Source organism: Sodiomyces alkalinus (assembly GCF_003711515.1).
Source record: "Sodiomyces alkalinus F11 unplaced genomic scaffold SODALscaffold_13, whole genome shotgun sequence".
Taxonomy (NCBI): Eukaryota; Fungi; Ascomycota; class Sordariomycetes; order Glomerellales; family Plectosphaerellaceae; genus Sodiomyces; species Sodiomyces alkalinus.
In genome coordinates this window covers 48403-70017 of record NW_021167091.1, presented here as the reverse complement: position 1 = coordinate 70017, position 21615 = coordinate 48403, and the positions used below count along the sequence as shown (strand labels likewise).

The window sequence follows — 21615 nt, the reverse complement described above, 5'->3', positions numbered from 1 at the left end:
ATAATTACTAAAGAATAACGGCGATGGATAGCCTATATTAACGCTAGCTCCACCCGGGTACTCCGTAAGTAAAGGCTATAAGTTAAGGATCTTAGACTAGTTTACGATACTAAAAAAGCTATCGATATAAGCCGTAAGGCTAAGCTTAACTACCGATAGAATAGCCTATATTATATCCGGAAGGCTGACTACAATAATAAGTCCTTTATCCTTAAGACTCTTACTAGGGAAGAACTAAAAAGAATTACTTTTACCGCTAACCGCCGAAGGAAGTTTATCTAAAACGATAATAGTGTTACGGCCAGCGGCTAACGGGCCTAACATGTATTAGCATAAAGGATACACTGGTATGTAATATACTAGGGCGGGCAGCGTACTAGGATATAGCTAAGGAAGTATGACTCAGGAAGGATCACGTAGTAACGTACGTGTGCTAACACGAGGAAGACGTTAGTATACGTCGAAGGGTAGGCCCACGCCTCTAAGAAAGGGATCAGCACTAAGCCTAAGGGATTAGTACTAAACCCGTGGAAATACTATAGAGTCACGGTAACCTCGTATACTACGCGGTTATCACGAGGGTGGCTAGGACTATTAACGCTCGTCTATATAAACCACAGTATCCTAGGTCTTACTTCTACTAGAGACTAAGACATCGATTAATCTAAGTCTTCACCTAGACTACTATTCTACGCTTAAACCTACCTTATAAAGAAGACGCCTAGTCTTTACGACGTAACTACGACCAGACCACTACGAACGACAGTTACTGCTCTTTAGTTAATATCCTCTTCTTATATTAAACTAAAACGTCGACGCTAGTCCCCTATCGTCCGCTATACTATAGAGGACCGGAAGCCGTCGTAATAAATAGATACTAAGAGCCTAAGGACTAGACTATACTTAAGCGAGACTATAACGAGGAGCTTAACATTATATACCCTGCCTAAGGAGCGCCTATTACCGGAAAAGTCACCGAAGTACCCCTTTTACCTAGTAAGGACCCTAAGGAAGATACTAGGGCTAAGGATAATATTAATTCCCCTAATTATACTATTAACGGTCTTTTACGCCGCTCCGAGAGACTAAGAGAGTTATTAGAGGAGTATTATAAGAAGCTAGAGGAAGAGTTAAAAAAGGTAAAGGAGTCTAGTACTATTAAGGTGCAGATTCTATAACGCCTAGATTTTAACCTAAGTAAGTATAAGGATTATACTAGTAAGCTATATTTTATTCCTTATTATTACTTTCCCTATTTTCCTTTATTTATAAAGCCTATACTCGCTAGGAGGCTAGCGTATAGTCTTAGGGCCGAGGGTAAATAAAGCTAAGTCTTTTATCCACCTAGAGTCGCGATAAACGCTAGTATAAAGGGTGTAAACCTATAAATAATCTTCCTAACTACCACCCTAGTCTGTTTTTTTATCAGATTTTTACCTTTATTACTCTAATCAGAAGCACTATAAAGCTATCTAGACTTATTTCCCCGATTAGAAGACTTTTCTCTATATTTATTATTTATTATATTTATAAGTAAGCCTAACTACGTGGATGTTATAGACATGTACCACTATATATACTCTTTTCTATACAAAGTATAGGTTTCTTGTATCATAATATCGAATTCTTTACTTCTATTCCCCTAATTACCGTATAATTTATCGGACCTAAGCTAAATTACACTTAGTTTAATATAAACTATGTATTCTGCGGAAGGGAGTTATAATTAGGAATAACTAGTATAAGGACGGTTACTAAGGGTATAATATAATTAAGAGAAATACCGTTAAAGCCTATATGCCGTAAACCGTAAATCCCTCCTTTACTAACTCTAGTACTAATAACTTATTAAGTTATTACGTTAATCGTAAAGGCCCGATTTTAGTAGTATAAAAGCCCTCTCCTTCCTACTACTTAAAGCCCCTTTTCCTGATCTCTATTACTGATTACTCTCCTTATTACTAATATTATACCCCTATTCCCCTAACCACGCCTATATATACTACCCTTAAACCTACTATACTTAAGTTCCTTGTCCGGAAAGAAAAGACTAATACTATACCTATTACTAGAAGAGTAAGTTCAAGACACTAAGTTAACGGTATTAAGAGCCCCGCCAGAAAAACCCCTGAAAAAGAAAAACGTACTATCACGATAATAATAGCGATAATAATAATAAAAACCGGAAAATCCGGGGATTCCCTAGCTTTATTAGTCTAATTAAGCGACTACTGGCCGCTACCTATAAATCTTATTCTTCTTATAAGGGCTTTCTTAATAGATAGGTTCGTGGAGTCCACCTATATAGAATAGAAAACGGATTATTATAAAGAGAAAGAAAAATAAAGAAGATAAGCCACGAAGAAGACCTCCTTTTATACCTACTTCCCCTAACCTTACTACCTATTCCCCTCATTAGACCTATTACGAAGTTCTCGCGAAAAGAGTAATACCCTAGGTACTAAGGAACGTCGCTTCATAGAAATCCCGTTTACCTAATAGAGTTATATTATTTAGTTAATTAATTATCTAATTCCCCTCCTTATAAGCACCTAGTAAACCACGTACCTATCCTTACTACCTATTCCTCTAATTATAAAGGACTCTATTAAGTAAGTAACCTAGTTTTTAGGTTAGAGTCGCTTTTATAATTACCTTCCTTAAGACTGTACTTCTTAGAGACCCGGCGCTAGACCTAAGCCCTTTTAGGGAGTGGAATAATCTAGTAGATAACTATTTGCTCCCAATTAAGTACCTCCTTAGCCTTACGAATAATATTATAATACCTATCTACCTCCTTTCTATACCGTGCTAAAAGCACTAAGATAAAACTAAGTAAGCTATCGTAAGCCTTAGCGGTCTTACCGCTATAAGCCTAGCGTATCTAGCGGGTAATCTTATAGGCTATAGCGGTTATATTAACCAGGAAAATACTAGTCCGAGGCGAGTAGATCGGGTGCCGTTTATCGTTATAAAAGGACTAAGGCAGCACTAAGTTATCCTTAGAGAGGGGACTATAGTGTTTAAAGCCGGGGTAATCATTATTAGACTAGCTAATCTTATACTTAGCCCACTAAAACTCCTTACGAAGGCTATTATCCCGGAATATATAAGCAGACTTATAGAATAAATCGTTAGCGTAGTCAGGGAAGCGTGGATTCTACGATAGGGAGACACACTTATAAAAGGGGTATATAATCTTATTATTACCCCGATCTATTATAGCTATCTAGCGTTCTTCGTAGTACTAATAGGGCACCTTATTAACTACGCTATATAGCTACACGATAAGTGCCCTAGCGGCGTAAGGCCTCGTCACGATCTTTATAATATACTCTCTCCAGGGACCCGTAAGGTCCTTAGCTATAAAGATATAATAACGGAATAAGGGCATCTTAAAGAAGTCACGTATCTCCCTAAATAAAGCCTATTCTATATCCCGGTTAGCAATATTTAATAATGTATCCTAATACCGGTTCGTAACGGTAAGCCGGGTATCTAAATCAACGACCGAAGACAGAAGGTCGAGCTCGACGTATAAAACACCGCCCTTACTAGCCACCTTGAACTAACCGACCTTCTATAAGTCAGAGGAGGCGTTACTAACGAAGTAATCACGGCTATTCAACCTGCCTTTATAGCTATTTATAGCTACCTCCTTTTATTTCCCTTTATTATAGAATCACAACTCCGCCCACTACCTAATAATAAACGAAAAGCCTTATCCAGTACTTGCCAGCTAAATATAATAAGCGCTAAAGCTAGTTAGCTAATTATAGTAAGCGTTTCTAATATCGATTTCCTAATTTAGCACCTTCTTTCCGATTCATGAAGGCTATCTTTATCACGACTTAGGAAATAACCTCCTTTAACGACTAAAAGACCGTTCGAGCTATAGTTACAGGTTAAGGACTCCTGCTTAAAGGAAAGGGCCTTTAGAAGAAATCCTCCGAGGATAAATAGAACCCTTTCTTTAGCCTTAATCCTAATCTTCCCCTTTAAAATATCCTTATAGACTCCGGATTACCCGTCTTTGTCCTATTATATTTTACCCCTTTTTCACTATTTCGACCTCCCCGTTCCCCCCCTCTTAAACGCCCTCCTTTCCCCTTCTCTTTCTTATCCATAAAGAACTATCGCTAAAGACCCCAATTAGGGTAATATAAGTAACCGTAGACGCTAGAACCCGTAAGCACTAACGCCATAGCCGCTAATAACTTAGTAGACTACTAGGCCACCGCCCCTAAGGGCTTGGACCTAAATAAGAGCATCTAACCTAAAGGACGAACCGCTATTAAACTAAGCACTAGGCCTTATAAGGACTATAACCCTAAAAAGAGTAGATAGGTATTCCTAGTAAACAGTTTACCATACCGCCTCTTTAAGGCTATAGATAATAAAGCCTCTTTATACTAGGCTTAGAGCTATTTTGAAGGATAGCTGGTAAATAGTTTAGGGACTCCTAGATAAGAATAAAAATAACGGGTTAGACGTAGAGGCCGTAGGGCTCGCGGTATTATAATCGCCTCTAATAGTCTTATATAGCGAAGAATATCTTAAGGTCTATTCTATCTTAGTATCGGCCTACCGGCTACGTAAAGATATTAAGGCTAATAGGTGGTAAGAGAAGAGTATTATGGAAGAAATAATAAGTGCGGTAGTTAACCGCAGGTAAGGGGATTTAAGGCCTACGGTATTCCTTTTAATAAGATTCCGTGCTAGGGAATAGATACTAAGGATAAGGCGGAGTTTATAACTCTCTCCGATAAGGCACGGCAGCGTGCTAAAACCAGCCGCTTTATCCCTATAATCTACCACGTTAACGGTAATTATTTTATTAGTCTAATTATCGACTAGGAGACTTAGATTATATATAGGTATAATAGTATATAGTCTAACGGTAAAGGTAAATAACGCCTCCTTAAAGTCGCCCGCCTTATAGTACTATAGATAATTTCTATTAAAGCCCCTAAAAAAGCCGTTAATAGTATAGCTAGAAGTTCTATATTATCCTTAGCCCTATATAGCTAGACGGTTACTTATAGTCTCTTTATTAAAAGCTTTAGTCTAAGAGAGATACCTATTCCCTTAGAGCTCTAAGATTTATAGATTTACTTAAGGCCGCTATTACAGGAATAATAGAGGGGAATATACTCGGTATATTAAAGAAGGCTAGATAATTTATATTAGTAAACTCTTCGGCTTCGGTTAGTATATAGAACTAGCTATAAAGCCCGCGATACCGCCTCCTAAAGCCCCTAAAACGACTAGATTCTAGCCTATTAATAAAACTAAAAAGTAGATATCGGTTAACCCGCCTAAGTATCCTAAGACTCCTAAGACGCCTAAAGTCGAGAACAAGTCTATTAACCTTATTAGTTCCCCTAATTCCGAGATTATAGACCTTACTAGCACGTTAGGCTAGAGTTTCCAGGACCCCCTAGTATTATCTAATAGTAGTAGTAACGTCGATAACGCAGGTCTTAATAGTCTCGAGCTCCAGACGCCTAAAGGCAAGAAAGCCACGAAGAAAACGCCTCTAGCTATTAAAAGAACGCCGTTTCCTAAAACGCCGAAGACGCCTAAGACTCTAAAGGCGCCTAAGCCCTCTGCTATTTTAAAGAAGAGAAGTTACGATATCTAAGATAAATAGGAAGAGGAAGCGAAGTACTAGGCTAAGGGCACTAAGATATCTTATTACCTCCTTTACTATAGACTCGTAGATATACGGCCTCTAGCTAAGCGCGTTAGTTCTATTAGGCTAAGCCTATACACTAAGGAAGAATAGGTTAAGTCCTTTAATAATCCGTACCGAGCTAGCCTCTAAAACGTAGTAGCTAATAGCGCGCTATCTGTACTACTACCTCGGGTAGTACCTTAGGAAGGATAGCTTTATTATAACGCGGGGATTAAATAGGAGGCAGATAAAGCTGCTACTAAATAAAAGACTAAGAAAGCTAGCGAGCCTAACTATATAGTAGGAGCAAGAACCTTTCGAAAGCGTAAGTAAAGGTATATATAGAGGATTAGACAAGCGGCGTCTTAAGGATACGGTTAGTAAAGATAGTAAGGGAATAGTATATATAGAGGAACTAAAACTAAGAGGATCCCTAATTAGGTATACGTGGAGGACGGGGTAATTAAAGGAATAAGACTATATTATAGGTCTTTACTTAGTTTATTTACTTATATCTGCTTATGTTTAGGAGTTATCTACGCTATAAGGGCGTAATCAATATAACTAGGGCCGTATTATATCCGCGTAGATACCGCGTTAAAGTAGTTTTGGCAGACGGTTATATAACCCCCCTTTTAAGGCCGCTAGATCCACTACCCGTATATATATTAAGGACAGGCTCCGGATATCCCTATCAAAGGACTATCATTTAATTATTATCCTCTTTTATAATTACTTATTCTACGTTTAAGGTATCTTTTTAGTTTAACCTATATTACTCTAATCAGAATAGTGACTACCGATCTACTTCTTTGCTAAAGGTTATAGCGGTGTTAGTTATATTTTGGTTATGTATCGTGGTTTTACTAGACTAACCTCTTAATCCGATATTTATCTTGACGATTTGGTGCCACTACGTCTTTATCTCTTACTTGTAACGTTTACCTTTATAATAAACAGAGCTTTACTATTAGTATAATTAGCAGCGTAGTATAATAGCCACGTATATAGCCAAGGTAAGAAAGGTACTCTCTTGCCGTGCCTTTATTCCTGCCTTCTATAGAATAATAGCTCGCTATACGACCTTCTTTGCCCTCGATAGAAACTTCTAACTACTACAGCTATTATAATATTAATAGATTCGTTTTTACCATCGCTATCGCTAATACCGTTTTTATTATCATAGTTACTATTATCGCCACTATCCTTATTATTAGTATTATGCCTTTTAATATCTACGATATTCCTAATACTATTAAGGAAGAGCTTGCGGGTTTACCTCGTAAGATATATCGCTAGCTATCTAGTACAGAGCTATTATAATAGCTAATATTTCTATATATAGTAACCTTAAAGAAACGTAAGTTAGCCCACGACTAAGTCGTCGCCGGTACCGAGTAAGTCGCCGCTACCGCCTCCCCCCCCGCTAACGTCTCTCCCGCCGCCCCTCCTATCGAAAAAGATACCGCCCCCCCCTCTACCGATAAGGATATAGCCCCCCCCCCCCCCTTCTACCTCTAAGGCGTTAAGTAAGGTATTATACCTTTATAGATAGAGTATAGACGTTACTAACCATGTGTTAATATATATAGGCGCTTTTAAATATATTATGGCTAACCTCCTAACTAAGTACTCCCGCCCGGCTACTAATACCATATATAACCTCGCCGACCTTCCTATATATCGTGACCTCGTATCTAATAAGGCTAGCCGTAGCGCCTTCTCTACGAAGAAGCCTACTAACGTCCCGGCTACTATAGTTTAGCTTATTAGAGATAAGATCACGGCGGCGTATACCTGCTACGCTAAGAGGTTCGGGCTTTAGGCCTAGTATATAGTGCCGCCGGACGGATATTATAGTATTATTAAGGGTGCCTACGCTAACGACCACTTTAACTTATTAGGGAGCGGCTGCTCCCCTTATAATAGTACGTGCCTATCCCTAACTTACTACTCTAAACTAGCTGTCTAACCGCTATTATAGAAAATCGAGTTCCCGTTACCCTAGCCCCCCCCGCCGCCAGCAATACTCTGCCTAGATCTACTAGCCCGGATCTAGTATAGTTAAAGTAAGACTTTAAAAGAGGATAATGGATACCTAGCGGGCTAGCGCTAAGGCTAGGATACTAGTGGAGACGGCGGCCCTGGTTTAGGCCAAGTTTAAGCTTCAGCAAGAGCAGCAGCAGCAGCAACAGCAGTAACAGCAGCAACAGATACAGCAGCAGCAGCAGTAGCAGCAACAGCAGCAACAGCAACAGCAGTAATAGTAATAGCAGGAGGAGCAGGTAAAGGCTATAGCGGAGGCCGTGGTGATTAGCTCTACTAAGGAGGAGGAGGACACTAAGTATAAATAGTTCTTCTATAATAACTTAAATAATATTTTTTAGTTTTCTGTTTTAATTTAAATTATATTAGGTTTAGGAATACTTTATATAACACGTTTATCTTCCTATAAGTTTAAGGTATAAGTTTAATAATTTATTTAATACCCTATTATCTCCTCTTTCTCTTTATTTATCGTCTCTTCCGTTCTCTTTCTATTCCTTATAGTATACGATAATGGTTCCTATTTACGTTAAGATCACCTATATCCTAAAGAGGGAGAGGGACTTAATAGGAGTAGGTCTATTACCTTATTCGTTATATCGTGGAGGGTTATAGAGGGGACTAGTAAAATAAGTATTAGTGGTATATAAAGTAACGCTCTTAGATAAAGTACTTATAAGAAAACCCCTATATAATAGTTATTCGCTAGTTAGCGTTCAAACCCTTAGTTAATATTTCCCTAGCCGTTAATGGCTTATCTTAAAGGTCCCCTCCCTATAACTTATCTTGAAGGTTCCTTCTCGTGGATATCGGTATCTATATAGGTCGCTAGTTAGGTCGAAGATATTATCGAATAAATATAGCGTTAACTTAGGAGGGGCACGGGGAGGGTCGCGGGGCGGGTCACGGGGGCTATACTATAACGGGTAATAGGACTTAACGAAGCTGACCACTTATTAGTATCAGCGTGTATTAACTTAATAGTAAGCGAGTACGGAGTAACGAACCTAAAAGCTAATATAGCTAGCTATTCGCACGCATAGCGGTACCACCTTATTATTATTATCCTGTAACGTGTTAGCTCGTGTTAAAGCGTAATCTACGGGTTAAACGAATGGTGGCCCTCTATAAGCTCCCGGCCTTATATCTTTATAGCGAGGCCGCGAGAGTGCCGGTCTCTCGTTCCTATAGGTAGAGTATATAGTAACTATCCGTAATAAAAGTATAGTAAGTAATAAAAGTAGTAAGTAATAATAGTATAGTAAGTAATAAGGATAGTAAAGGTATTAGGTATAGAGGATAATTAAGGCGATATATAGAAGGAAAATTTAATCCTGTGGAAGTTATTAAGATAGGCAGTTAGGAGTAGGTATAAGTTACGTCACCACTTACCATTTATACTTTATGCTTCTCGTGACTTTATTTACTAGGCTTCCTTAATAGTTTCTATAGTAGTGGCAGCAATTAGTACTTTAAGGCAATAGAATATAGATATCGTGTTGTTTATTTATACGTGTGCTTAGTGTACTAACGGCCTCCACGGCAGTGGCCGCCGGAGGAAAAAGAAAAAGCGGGAAAGGAAAAAGGGGGCCGTAGCAGCTACTGTCTATCTATCGCTATCTAACGCTCCGCTGTCACTTCCCTCGAAGCTTACTTTAAGGGCAGGGTTTTTTGGATATATAGGAGGGCGCGGCCCCCTCCCTAGATTAGCCGGTATACCCCTTAGGAGGGGTAGGCAGGGCTTTTCGTAAAAGGGTTAAGGCCGGGTTCTTAGATTACTATGATATTATACTCGGCGCGGCACTAAAGCGGGAGCTCCCCCTACGTCTACTATAGGTATACCGCTTCGGTCTAGCGGGTGATATCGAGATCCTTAGCTCGGTACTTATACGCTTCGCGGATCTTCTTAGCCTCTTTCCTTAGTAATTGGTATATATCGTTAAAGGTATCGTGATCTCCGGTATAGGCGGTATAGCGGCCGGGGCGGCTAAGCGCCGTAGCGTCGTAGTATCCTAGGCCCTATAGGTACGCCGATTCAGGCATTATAATTATTATTACTTCTATATATTACCTAGTTAACCCCGCGCTACTATAACGCTACCTAGAACTATAAACCATATACTAGAATTATAGAGGAAAATTAGAAATAGAGAACTAGAAGAGGCTATTAGTTATACGATACCGCGACGGTTAGTATATAAGACCGTAAACAGGAACGTAATAAGGAAACCCTATAATAAGCTCTAAGGCATTATAGGAAAGAAAAAAGGAAAAGGAAAAGGACCTTAGCCTTTATTAACTATCTACTATTTTTACGGGTATAGGTAAAGCCCTGCCCTTCTTACTTACCGCCGGATATAGTAAGCACCCCCCCCCCTTAAAGGAGGCAGTAACGCCTACCTTACCTTTTCTCTTTATTAATTAAATAGAAAGGATAATAAGAATAGTCCCCCGGGGATATAGGGAGGCCGGAGATAGCGTACCGCGGCCGCTACACGGCGAGACGCCGCGGCACCCTTTTCACCCCCCGCTCCCTCGCTAACGCCCGGCCTAGGCTAACCTAAACTATAGCCTACTACCCTTCCCGTTATCTATTAGCCTAAAAGTATAATCTAGATATATAGAGGGGACGAACCGGGGCTATATAGGCCTTATAACGATATTACTCTAATTAAGGATAAGTATAAAGGTTTTTCCCCGGGATCCCGGGTTTTCCCCTTTATAGCTACCTAAGAAGGACTATAATCTAAATTAGTCTCCTATAGATTAAAAAAGATAGCGGAGTAAGAATAATAATAAGAATAAAGACTCTTAATTATTAGATACAGCGTAACTGTAAAAAATAATATAGAATAGTAATAGGGTAGTTAATCCGTTGATTTAATTAAGGCTTGTAAATCTGTAGATCTGTGTGTGTGTAACTATCTAAAATCCCTCACTGTTAGGGAACTCCTGCCAACGTAATTTCTATGGTGAAGATTCTGCAGGTGTCTACCCGGATAACCGAGATTACAATCCTTCGGTGAAATCCGTGCCCGTTACGTAACCGTATCTCACGGCCTGTTCAACATTCTTCGGTCTCCCCGAGCAGGTCCTAATGTTTTCGGTTATTCCAGCAGAACTAACTAGCTCTCCTACGATAACACAATGGCTTGCCTTAGATGCTTGGATTGCCCCGTGAACCAGTTTTGTCTGCAATAGAACGTCCGAAGACAAACTTTGGCCTCTGACCCAGAGATTAGTGATTTCATCCCTGTTGGGCATATAAGCGATGCAGCACCCGCCCAAGAGTGACTCGGTCTCCAAACCGACGGGGTCTAGCATAACGCTGGGTGACTGTCCGTTACTCCCTGCAACTAGGGCGGAAACTCCTCCAGCAACCATATCAACACAGTCCACGCCTGCATCAGCAATGGCAGCCGAGGCTACCGTAATGCACCCAGATAAAACATTCATCATATGCCAATCACCATGACCCTGAATTCGCGACATCTCTTGCTCGTGATCTCCCTCGAGGACGGTGACGGTAACGTCGAGGTTGCTTTTGGGCCACCGTTCGCCCACAATGACGCCGCGTAGTGCCAACTCGAGATGGGCACTGAGGTCCTGCTCGCTGAAGTCGCGGAGATATCCCCGTCTCTGACGCGTTGCGAAAGGAGCGTATTTCACGTGGGTTGAAAGAACGAGGTGCGGTGAAAATGGTGCCGACTTAGGAAGAGCACGTGGACCATGTACAGTGCAGACTAGTTTCATTCCGCTTGTGCTGACATTAAAACTCCCAACTGGGTTTTCAATCTCCAAGTAGGCAGATCCGGAGGAAGCGGGGGCAACGCCGGTCTTTAGAACTGATGTCGGAAAGTCAGCACTGGGAATATCGAGTTGGATGATGAAGACGAACAGAGATTCCTTGTAGTCGTCGCCGGCCTTGTCCTCGACTGTTTGCGTGAAGAGGCAACCTCATCTTCCAAGTAAACAGGAGAGAAGGTGAGACCAGACGGCCCGTTAATTCTTCGTCGGCCTGTCATTCCCCGGACTATACACGGCAGCCGTTGTGGGAGAGGCTCAACTCCGAGGCAGGTAGAAGTAACGAGCACGGGTTAAGAAGTGGTTTGCAGCTACGAGCTGAAATCAGATTTGAATTTCAGACCCTGTTGAACAGACCGTAGTTTTACGGTTGCGTAACGGACCGGATTTGACCAAGATTATAATCTCGGCAATCCGGGTAGACACCTGCAGAATCTTCACCATATAGATTATGGTGGTAGCAGTTCCCTGACGGTCCTGCAAAGTTATAATTATACATAATTGCCTTACTCAATTTAACCTTTAATTTTAACACTATTTAGACCGTTCCGATTACACTATATCTAATCATTAAGAGTCTTAATTACTAAGTAACGATATACCCTTTTACTAATCCTACTACCGTTCAAAAATTATACTAGCGGAGCCAGTATAGTAAACCGAGAACCCTTTATAACCGTACTAAAAGAACTACTTTAACGACTTCCCTTTGATAAGATAAATGTTAAATAGGTAGTCGTAAAGAGTGAAAAGGTAGAGGCAGTAAGGAACCAAAGGGGTCCCTAATAGGTTCACGAGTGGGAAAGTGATGGGACTAAACGTGGGGGTAACCAAAGAATCAGATTAATCGCTAGCCTCCCTCTTTAAAGGGGAGGCTCCCCCGCTCCTTAAGACTACGCTTTACTGCTCCTTGAGGACTGCTTTGTTTGCTTCCTTAAGGGCTATTGTATTTACTTCGAGGGGCTATTGTGTTTACTGTGTGATAACTGCTTTATTTATACCTTAAGGTGTCTTAGACCAAGAGCAGCTAGACCCTAATAGGTTTATACTTAGGAACTAGTATGACCACTGCTATAGGCACCTGATATAGCGACCTCCCCTGGATACTCTTATCCTTAGGAGCGCCTAATCCGTGCCGGCCTCTTGGCTTTTCCGAACCTAGTCCCCGAGTCCGTTCCTAAATCCCTTATTACCCCGAACTAGAACTCTCTATAACGGGACCCTAATAGGTCCCCGCTTAGTGCCTATATAAACCCCCGGGGCTCTAACTCGGGTATATATTCCCTCCCTTTAATCCACTAATAAAGGCTACTCTATCCGGGACCCTAATAGGTTTCTAAAGAGCTACTTCCCGGGCTTTCTAATCCGCCCCTTTATTCTTCTAGGTTATCCTTTTTATTTATCTATAAAGACTCTCCTTCCTAGTATTACGTGGGGCCCGATATTACTCCCCCCGCGAATGTATAGCTTCCTTCGGTAGACTAAAAATAGTTGCCTATATAACTGCTTATTAGAGATATCTCGTAACCTGCCGATATTCTCTCTTTCTATTCTTTTCGTCCTCTCCTATACTTAATTTTTCGATTATACTACGCCTAGTAAGTTCTACCCAATCTAAGGCATCGCGTACTAACGGTTTTATAGTCTTAATTAAATAACTAATTAACTAATTAACTAACTACTATCTTATAAGTGGTTCTAGACCCGTCTCCAGTCTATAATACTAGCTAACCACGCGATATAGTATAGTTATTATACCTTTATAGGAAGATAATAATAATAAACGCGTCGTTACTCCCGTACGTATAACGCGGGCCTCTAAGAGGCTTAAGACCACGGTTACGGCGTTGACCTTATAGTCTGCTAGGCAGTTTACCCTATAGCTAGCTATACTAGAGCCTCCTGCTCCTATTACGGCTACGTTGTTATTAACTGCTGCTTTATCGGTCGCTCCCCGCTAGAAGGTGGTGGATATGAGTATAGGCGGGGATCTAAGGGCCCCTTATATACATTATACGAGTAAGTTAGTGGCGATTAACCTTAAGGAGAAGACGTATAGTATTAAGGCCGAGATATACCGCTATGCCGATAATAGTGGGCAGACGAATAAGTACTATTACTATTCTAAGTATAATAGCCTTGAATACTGTGTGGTAAGTTATATATCTTTATTATTATTCTTATAGCCCCTCTTATTATAGACTACTCCGTAGTCTAGTTAGTCTAATATATATAGTAGCTTCCTATTATTAGTAAGAATACTACCGAGTAGCTATAAAAGGTATTAGTTATCGCTATTAAGAAAGGTAGCCTGAATAAGAGTCGCCGCGTAAGTATTGTATCCCTTTATTAATCCTGTATTGTACTTTTATTAATCCTATATAGTATTAGGCTATAGTAGTCCGATACTAGGTTATCCTTAGGGAGACTCTGGGTTAGTCAGTGTAGAAGAGTAACCGGTCGGCTACTAAGAATGCTATTATTACTCGGCGTTACGCTAAGGAAGTTGCTAACGCCTATTAGCAAATAGCGAAAGATATCCATAAGACGCTGAATAGTATAGAGTCGCGCCTTAAGTAATTTGTCGGGCTATAGTAGTAGCGCTTTACCGTTAAGTATAAGCGCTTTAATATTAAATAATAACGCCTTATATTATATAGGCGCGACCTCGTAGCCGAAGAGCGGACGGTTACTGCTTTCGATACACCCCTTTCTATAAAAAAGCGATTTCGACACGCCTATCCACCACAGGCGCGTAATAGGAGTAAAATCGATAAAACTACTAAGATAGGAATTCTAACTACCGCCTCCCTCCCGGGATACTAGTATAGCGATACCGTAATACCGGCGCTACGGTATAACCGCAAGAAATATAGGATAGCGTCGTCCCGACCTCGATAACGTAAAACTCGTCACGGACCCACTTTTCGTAGTATAAACGCTCCCCCCCCGCCCAAGGCAGGATATAGCGCGGAACTAATATAAGACCGCAAGGGGATTACTACGCCCCCCGGAACCGAGAATAGCTAAGATTAAAGCAGAAATTCAGGCCCTACTAGCTAATAGGAATACGATTAAGTAGGTTATAGAGCTAGTAGAGGAACTAATTATAATATATAGTACCTATAATAACGCTGGCACGCCGCTACTAATATACCTATACGCTTCCGTCCGCCACCTTATCTAAGAGGAACTCCGAAAAGGAATAAGCGGTATAAAAAAGGCCTAGGCTAATATTATAGCCCGGGCTCCCGCGGCAGTACCGCTATAAGATCCCGCCCCCCTAAAATAATCCCCGCTAAGCACTACTAGGAACTAATCGTCCGCTAAGGAACCCTCCCTAAAGACTAATCCCTTAGAGCCAAGACCCTAGAGGAAATTATTTAAACTATAAATACCACGACCACGTAATATAATACTATAAAGGTACAGAAGCTACTAAGCGGAGATATTTACCTTACCTTTACGGAAAAGGTATAGTAATAGACTACCTATGAAGAGTAATAGGTTAAGAAGGCCTTTAGTAAAAGGGCTATCCTAGCTATACGCACCTACCCTATATTAGCTAAGGCTATTCCTTAGGAGGTCCTAAATACCCTATCCAAAAAAGACCTATTAGTATCCCTATAAGATATAAATCCCGAGGCTAAAATCCTCTAAGCACGATAATAAGTACCCCGCCACGGTATTAGCAGGGTAGCGCTTCTCCTTATCGAATCGGCTTTATCGGAAAGGGTAATAAGCCTTATCCGAAATACCCTCCTCTTCGAGGGGGGTAGCCATATCTATAAACTATATAATCCTAACCTTAGCCCCCTATAATACTATAAATACCTTTACTTTGGCTATAAAGCTAACGGCTACTTTATAATGGAGAGGGTATACCGCTATTACGCTAAGCCCGAATTAGCGTACCTATAGGGCCTTAAATACTACGACGCCGCGGCGCCCGGGCGCCCCCGCCACTATACCGCCTATACCGGAGATCACGATACCTTTAATAATTTATACCGACTATTATAGAAAAAGGCTAAAAAGACCCACGAAGCTTATAAGTACCGAGCCAGGGACTTCGATATTACCTGCTAGACCGAAGCGGTATACCTATATTAGCCGTAGATGTTCCCCCTGATTATTATTACCAAAGACTAGGACCGACCCCTTTATAAAGGTAGAGGATAGCCCATAAAAAGGACTAGAGGATAGGAGGGCTCCCCAATACCCGGCCTAACAAGCGCCTATATAGTCCCCCGCGGGACTAGTAAGATACCGTAGTAAGAACCCTAGAGCTAGACCCCGGGTATACCGGGCATGCTATCTTAACCCCCCCCTTTTAATTAATAAGAATCCAGGTCCTTTTATAGAGTATAAGGAGGAGTTAGGCATAGAGGGAGCTCCTATTTTAGTACCGCGCCGAGTATAATATAATAGTAATCTAGGAACCCGGCCTTAACCCTTTCACGAAAAGCCCTGCCTACACCCCCTAAGGGGTATACCGGCTAATCTAAGGAGGAAGCCACGCCCTCCTATATATATATAAGAGACACCTGCTATATACGTAGACGTAGCAGGCCTACCACGGTACCTACGCGGTTATATTTAGAACTGGAGATAATACCCTTATAATCTAGTTAATCTACTTAGAGAACTACTAGTTCGCTAGGACCCCCTAGAATATATCCCTATAAGATATATTCGATATAGCACTACTATAGGGCCGTTACGTCCTTATAGGGGACTTTAACTTATACTACTCCCTATAAATATAACCACCGTGTTATTACCCCTAGGCTAATACCCTACTTACCCCCATAATCCGGTAGAACCTAGACTTAGTAATACCCCCTAGAACTACTATATAGTACCGCCCGGGCCGGTATAGTAGTACTATTTTTGGATATTAATAATATGACTAATAATATCCTTAATATCTTTCGAGTATATCCTTTATACTCGAATAAAGGATATCTTCCCCGTAAGCCTAGACCGTTCTCTTTCGAGTTAGTTTATCTGTTACGAGTCAGATAAAGGATATAATGGATTACGATACTATTACAATATCGATCCTTTATAAAGAATAAAGGATATTAACCCGTTCCCTTGGTTCGGTTCTTCCGTTCTTTATTCTTTATTCGAAAATCCTTTATCTTAATCCCTTTTTCGATCCGAAGAAGATATAATACGCGCGCAGAGATCCTACCTTATAATCCTATTATTATCTTTTTATTTTTCCACTGCTTTTCGTGACTTTCGTCCCTTCCGTTTATCCGATATCGTCAGATATCTTTAAAAGGTTATGAGCCCGGAAAAGCTCGACTAAAGTCTCGAAACAACACATTCCTTAATTGCCTACGGTCGTAAGCTAAAAAGAGAATCCCCCGATTCTAAATAATAGTCCGTATTCCTATCCGATATACCACTCTATATACTACCGACACTGCCTACCTTCCTACCGACCTACCTTCCTACCGACCTACCTTTCTACCGACCTATATTTCTATATCTACGATTCTACGGTTTGATCGGTCGGTCGGCTTAGTCGTACGCTTATAAATCTATAAAATCAGAAAAATCATAAAAGCTACGATTACGTAAATTGAACAGGGGCACTGTTCTTTACGTACGGATATAATAACCACTATACTACGAGGGCTATTGTAGTTGTTGATACTAGGATATCTTTGTTGCTTATAAGTCTTTGGTTCTACCTGAGATTTCCCCTGTGTGTTTTCCGACCGTGGAATCCTATATAAATATCGTGTTTTCTACGCGACCGTGAATCCCCTCGCTACGCGAAGACCTATTTTAGGATCCTCGCGAATAAAGGAATTATACCGGCCCTACTTTGGATCCGCCGGAATAAAGGAATACTGTCTTTGGAAATAAAGGAATTCTGTTATTCGCACGTACGGGTATCGTTTTCTTTATCTACGAAGCTGTTTTTTCCTCTTTCAGAATAAAGAACTGTATACCGGTTCCACTTTGGACCCGCACGAATAAAGGCATCGCTGTGGTGACCACGACTATGCTTAGAATAAAGAAAATAATAAAGAAAAGGACTGTTTTCCTTATTTATAGTATAACTTCGTCAGTTCTTATCCAAAATAAACAAAATAAATACCGTTCAGAAGCTCTAAAGATGCCCGCGTAGGCTGAACTCAAGGAAATCAACGTGAAGAAGCTAAAGGGTAGTCAGGACTACTAAACCTGGACGATAGCTATGCGTGCTTACTTTGCACGTAAGTGAAAGCTACTAAAAGAGCTTATAAAACCCCTGCCTAAAAATGCCTCTAATAAGGTAAAAGAAGAAGATTTAAAGACTACTGGAGATCTACTCTCCGCTCTGTAAGACGGGCCCCTGACGCAGGTTTAGGACCGTAATTTTACTTCAGAAATCTAGGAAAAGCTGAAATCTCTATACGAGAAAAAGGGTTTTTAAGCAGACTACGACGTCCTTACGTCGTTTTTTAACCTAGATATCTTAGAATTCCCCACGCTCGAGGACTTTTTATATAAAGTCTAAGAAAGGTTGATTATCCTTCGAGGAAGGGATATTATTCTACTAGAAAAGGTGGTTTTTGCCTGGACTCTGAACCGCCTCGATGAGCGTTACGACGTAGTCACCTCGTAGATCACGTAGGCTCTTAGGCACGATATCGATAGCTATACGTTCGATAAAATCGTTAGTAAACTAATAGACGCGTTAAGGAAAATCGACTCCTCCACCTTAAAGGCCCTGCTTATAAAAGCATAGAAAAATCAGAAAAACTAGTCGAATAGCAGCTAATAGTAGAAGAACCAGAAGACCCTTTTCTGTAGTAACTGTAAAAGGTCTGGATACCTGCCGACGAACTATTTCTTTTTATACCCTGAAAAAGCCTCTGCTGGCTAGGTAATTAAGGGAAATTCAGGATCGAGGAAAAATACCTAAAATCGGGCAAATATAAATAAAAAGCCTCCGAAGAAGAAGACGGAACCGTCGATGCTATCGTTGCGAGAGACAGAAATACTCAATTTCTGCCGTTAGTGTGAGTAATAGAAGCTCCTAGGGAAAATAAGTAACGACGAAACTATTAATTTAGTTTCTGATTTACCCCCTACGGAGGAGCCTTTTTCCGAAGCTGATGCCGACGATGAAGCCGAAGAAGAAGAAGAATTAGAAGAAGAAAAAGAAAAAGAAGATCAGGAAGAAGAAGAAGAAGACTCGGACGACGAGGCTCTTCTAGAAGACGTTCCTATTATAACTAAGGCTATACGTCTCCCTGACCCCTACGCGGAAGACCTGATAGATATTAAACAGGTATTTATCCTTTAAAATAAACCCCAAATTAATAAAGATACTAATATAAATATAGGACGGGTAGTGGAAAAGATTAACAGGATTTCAGATAGTTCAACTAAATTGGATTTGAATTTTTGTATTGATAGTGGTGCTATAGCACACGTTATAGTAAATAAAACGCTCTTTTCTACGTATAAAACTACCGAAAGTACTGCTAGTTAGGGTGATGCAAATACAATAAAAGTAACAGGTACTGGTGACTGTTGTATTCAATTTAGGGATTCAGGAAGAATACTATTACTTCAGAACTATTTATATATTCCCGAATTAGGTATACATATCATTAGCCTTCCCGTCCTAGATAAGACGAAAATCTACGGCCTTACAGGAAATAACCAGCTTATTCTATTCCAAAATAACCATAATAAAACCGACGTTTATACTAGAGCTATTTTACACAACGGTCTCTACTGGGCTTCGGCACGGGCCCTGACGTACGGGGGGGTAATAGGGTCGTCGTCACGGTCCTCAAAGCCCTATAGTGCTATAAATATAACAGGAATAAAGAAGACTGTTTTAGATAAAAGAAGAGGAATAAAGAAACAGATTCTAGGAACAAAGGAACAGTCAGGCATAAAGAACACGGTCTCAGAAAAGACCCACTTAAAGACCCACTTAAAGACCCACTCTTCAGGGGCACAAAGGAATATACAGGTCGTAGAACAAAGAAAAGAACAACCGATAGAACAAAGAAAACCGGTAGAACAAAGAATAGAACAAAGAGACCGAAATAACCGTCGGAAAACAACAAACAACAAAGAAAACACAACGCTATGGCACTACAGGATAGAACATATTACCCCCACTGCTTTAAAATATATAAATAAAGGTACTATAAATATATCTAAAGAAGATATACTAGAAATACAGAGCTGTGAAGCCTATAGAAAAAGCAAGTCAGCCACGCTTATAAATAAAGAATCCATTAATAAATATAAGGATTTTTCCTGCCTTAAAAAGGTTCATATGGATCTATGTGGGCCTATGGACCCTATAACCTATAATAGAAAGCGTTGGATTCTTTTTATAATAGACCGTTCCACACGGTATCTATAGGCAAAACTGCTTATAGATAAATCAGAAATAACTGTTATAAACGTAATAAAAGAGTGGAAGATTCCCGTTGAAAATAATAAATATAATATAAAAATAAAAGAAGTAGATACCGACGGCGGGAAAGAATTCACGAATGCCTCGTTTAAAAGACTGTTCGTCGGAATAAATCATAATATAAAACCCCCGTATACCTACAAGACTCAAGGCTCGATAGAACGGGTTATAAGGACTATAATAGAAAAAGTCCGTTATTTTCTTTTCCACTTAGGCCTACTAAAATACCTTTAGGGGGATACGGTTTATTCAGCCGTTTATACGTATAATAGAACACCTAATTCAGCAGTAGGGTTTAAAACGCCCTACGAATTAGTAGAAAATCGTAAACCTAATATAACTAATATTCCGGTTTAGGGTTCCGTTATATATTATAAAAACAACGACCCGAAAACAAAGAAACTGAATCCACGAGCACTTTAGGGTGCTTTAGTAGTTTATAACGATTATAACTATAAAATATATAATCCTCGATCTAGGAAGACTACCTGGTATCGTGACGTTTATATTCTAGAAAATCAGTTTCTAACTTCTTTTTTAGATACTATAATTTATAAAAATAACCCTATAACCTATATAAATAATAATAATAAATCTCCTACTATAAATATACCATAGGCAGAACCGGTTTCCGACCCCGAGTCTTATCTACTCGGCGAGTACTATAATAGTACTAAACGTACGTTTAGGTCTATCCAAATCGAGGAAGAAGATAAGGATAAGGATAATAATAATAAAAGACGAAAGGGTCTTCGAGTAGCGGGTGGTATTATTCCAGCCGAAAATAATAAGAAGGATAATATAACCGACCCGGTTAATAACGGCCTTAAATCCAGGTTAGAACTTTAAATTCCTTCTAAATCTTCGAAGGAAAACTATAACGATTATATGTCGTACGATGATAATAAGCGCTTATTATATATAACTAAAGATACTATACTCGGGAACCTACAGTTTCAACAAGATCCCCACTTTCTTTTACCTGTAAATTCTTTATACGGACCAGCTACTTATAAATAGGCTATGAACTGCTCTAATAAAGATAAGTGGATAGAAGCTATGGTAGCTGAAATAACAGAACTTAAATATAGAAACACCTGGGATTTAATAAGTATAAAAGATACGCCTTAATATAATAACAACAATAATAATAATAATAAGCAGAAAAATGCCTTAAACGTCTTAGGAGGCCGTTAGGTATATAAGATTAAATATAACGATAAAGGCGAGGCTATAAAATATAAAGCACGATGGTGTATGTAAGGGTTTAATTAAGTACTCGGTATTGATTATTTAGAAACCTTTTCTACCACCTGTAGACCTGAGAGCTATAGATTAGCTTTTATACTAGGCGTATCCCTAGGCTGGAATTTTAGATAGTTCGACGTAAAGAACGCTTTTGTTCACGCTGATATAGATACCGAGATTTATACTATATAACCCACAGGCTTCGAGGAAAATGAAGGCTCTACTAATAATAATAATAATAATAAATTAGTTTGTAAACTAAATAAAGCTTTATACTCTTTAAAATAAAGCCTCAGACTTTAGTATAATTTCCTAGTAAAAATACTCCGCGATATCGGCTGCCTAGTCTCTGATTTCGATAACGGTATATTTAATTTTTATAAGAATA

At 39.9% G+C, this 21615-nt stretch overlaps 1 protein-coding gene across 1 annotated transcript; it reads right to left on the bottom strand.

Moving 5' to 3' along the window:
• Window positions 1-10584: 10584 nt before the first annotated feature.
• Window positions 10585-11938, bottom strand: SODALDRAFT_301938 (exoribonuclease). Its single transcript, XM_028608913.1, has 2 exons — window positions 11622-11938; window positions 10585-11568 (listed from the first exon to the last, which is right to left on the bottom strand). The coding sequence occupies exons 1-2, from the start codon at window positions 11746-11748 to the stop codon at window positions 10733-10735; spliced, it is 963 nt and encodes a 320-aa protein (XP_028462623.1). The 5' UTR covers window positions 11749-11938; the 3' UTR covers window positions 10585-10732.
• Window positions 11939-21615: the final 9677 nt, after the last annotated feature.

Excerpts from the sequence above, each read along its gene's own strand:
- SODALDRAFT_301938 (XM_028608913.1), bottom strand. The coding sequence starts at position 11,748 with ATGACAGGCCGACGAAGAATTAACGGGCCGTCTGGTCTCACCTTCTCT. Across the intron at positions 11,569-11,621 it reads GACGACTACAAGGAATCTCT|TTCTAAAGACCGGCGTTGCC; the intron begins GTTCGTCTTCAT and ends TTCCGACATCAG.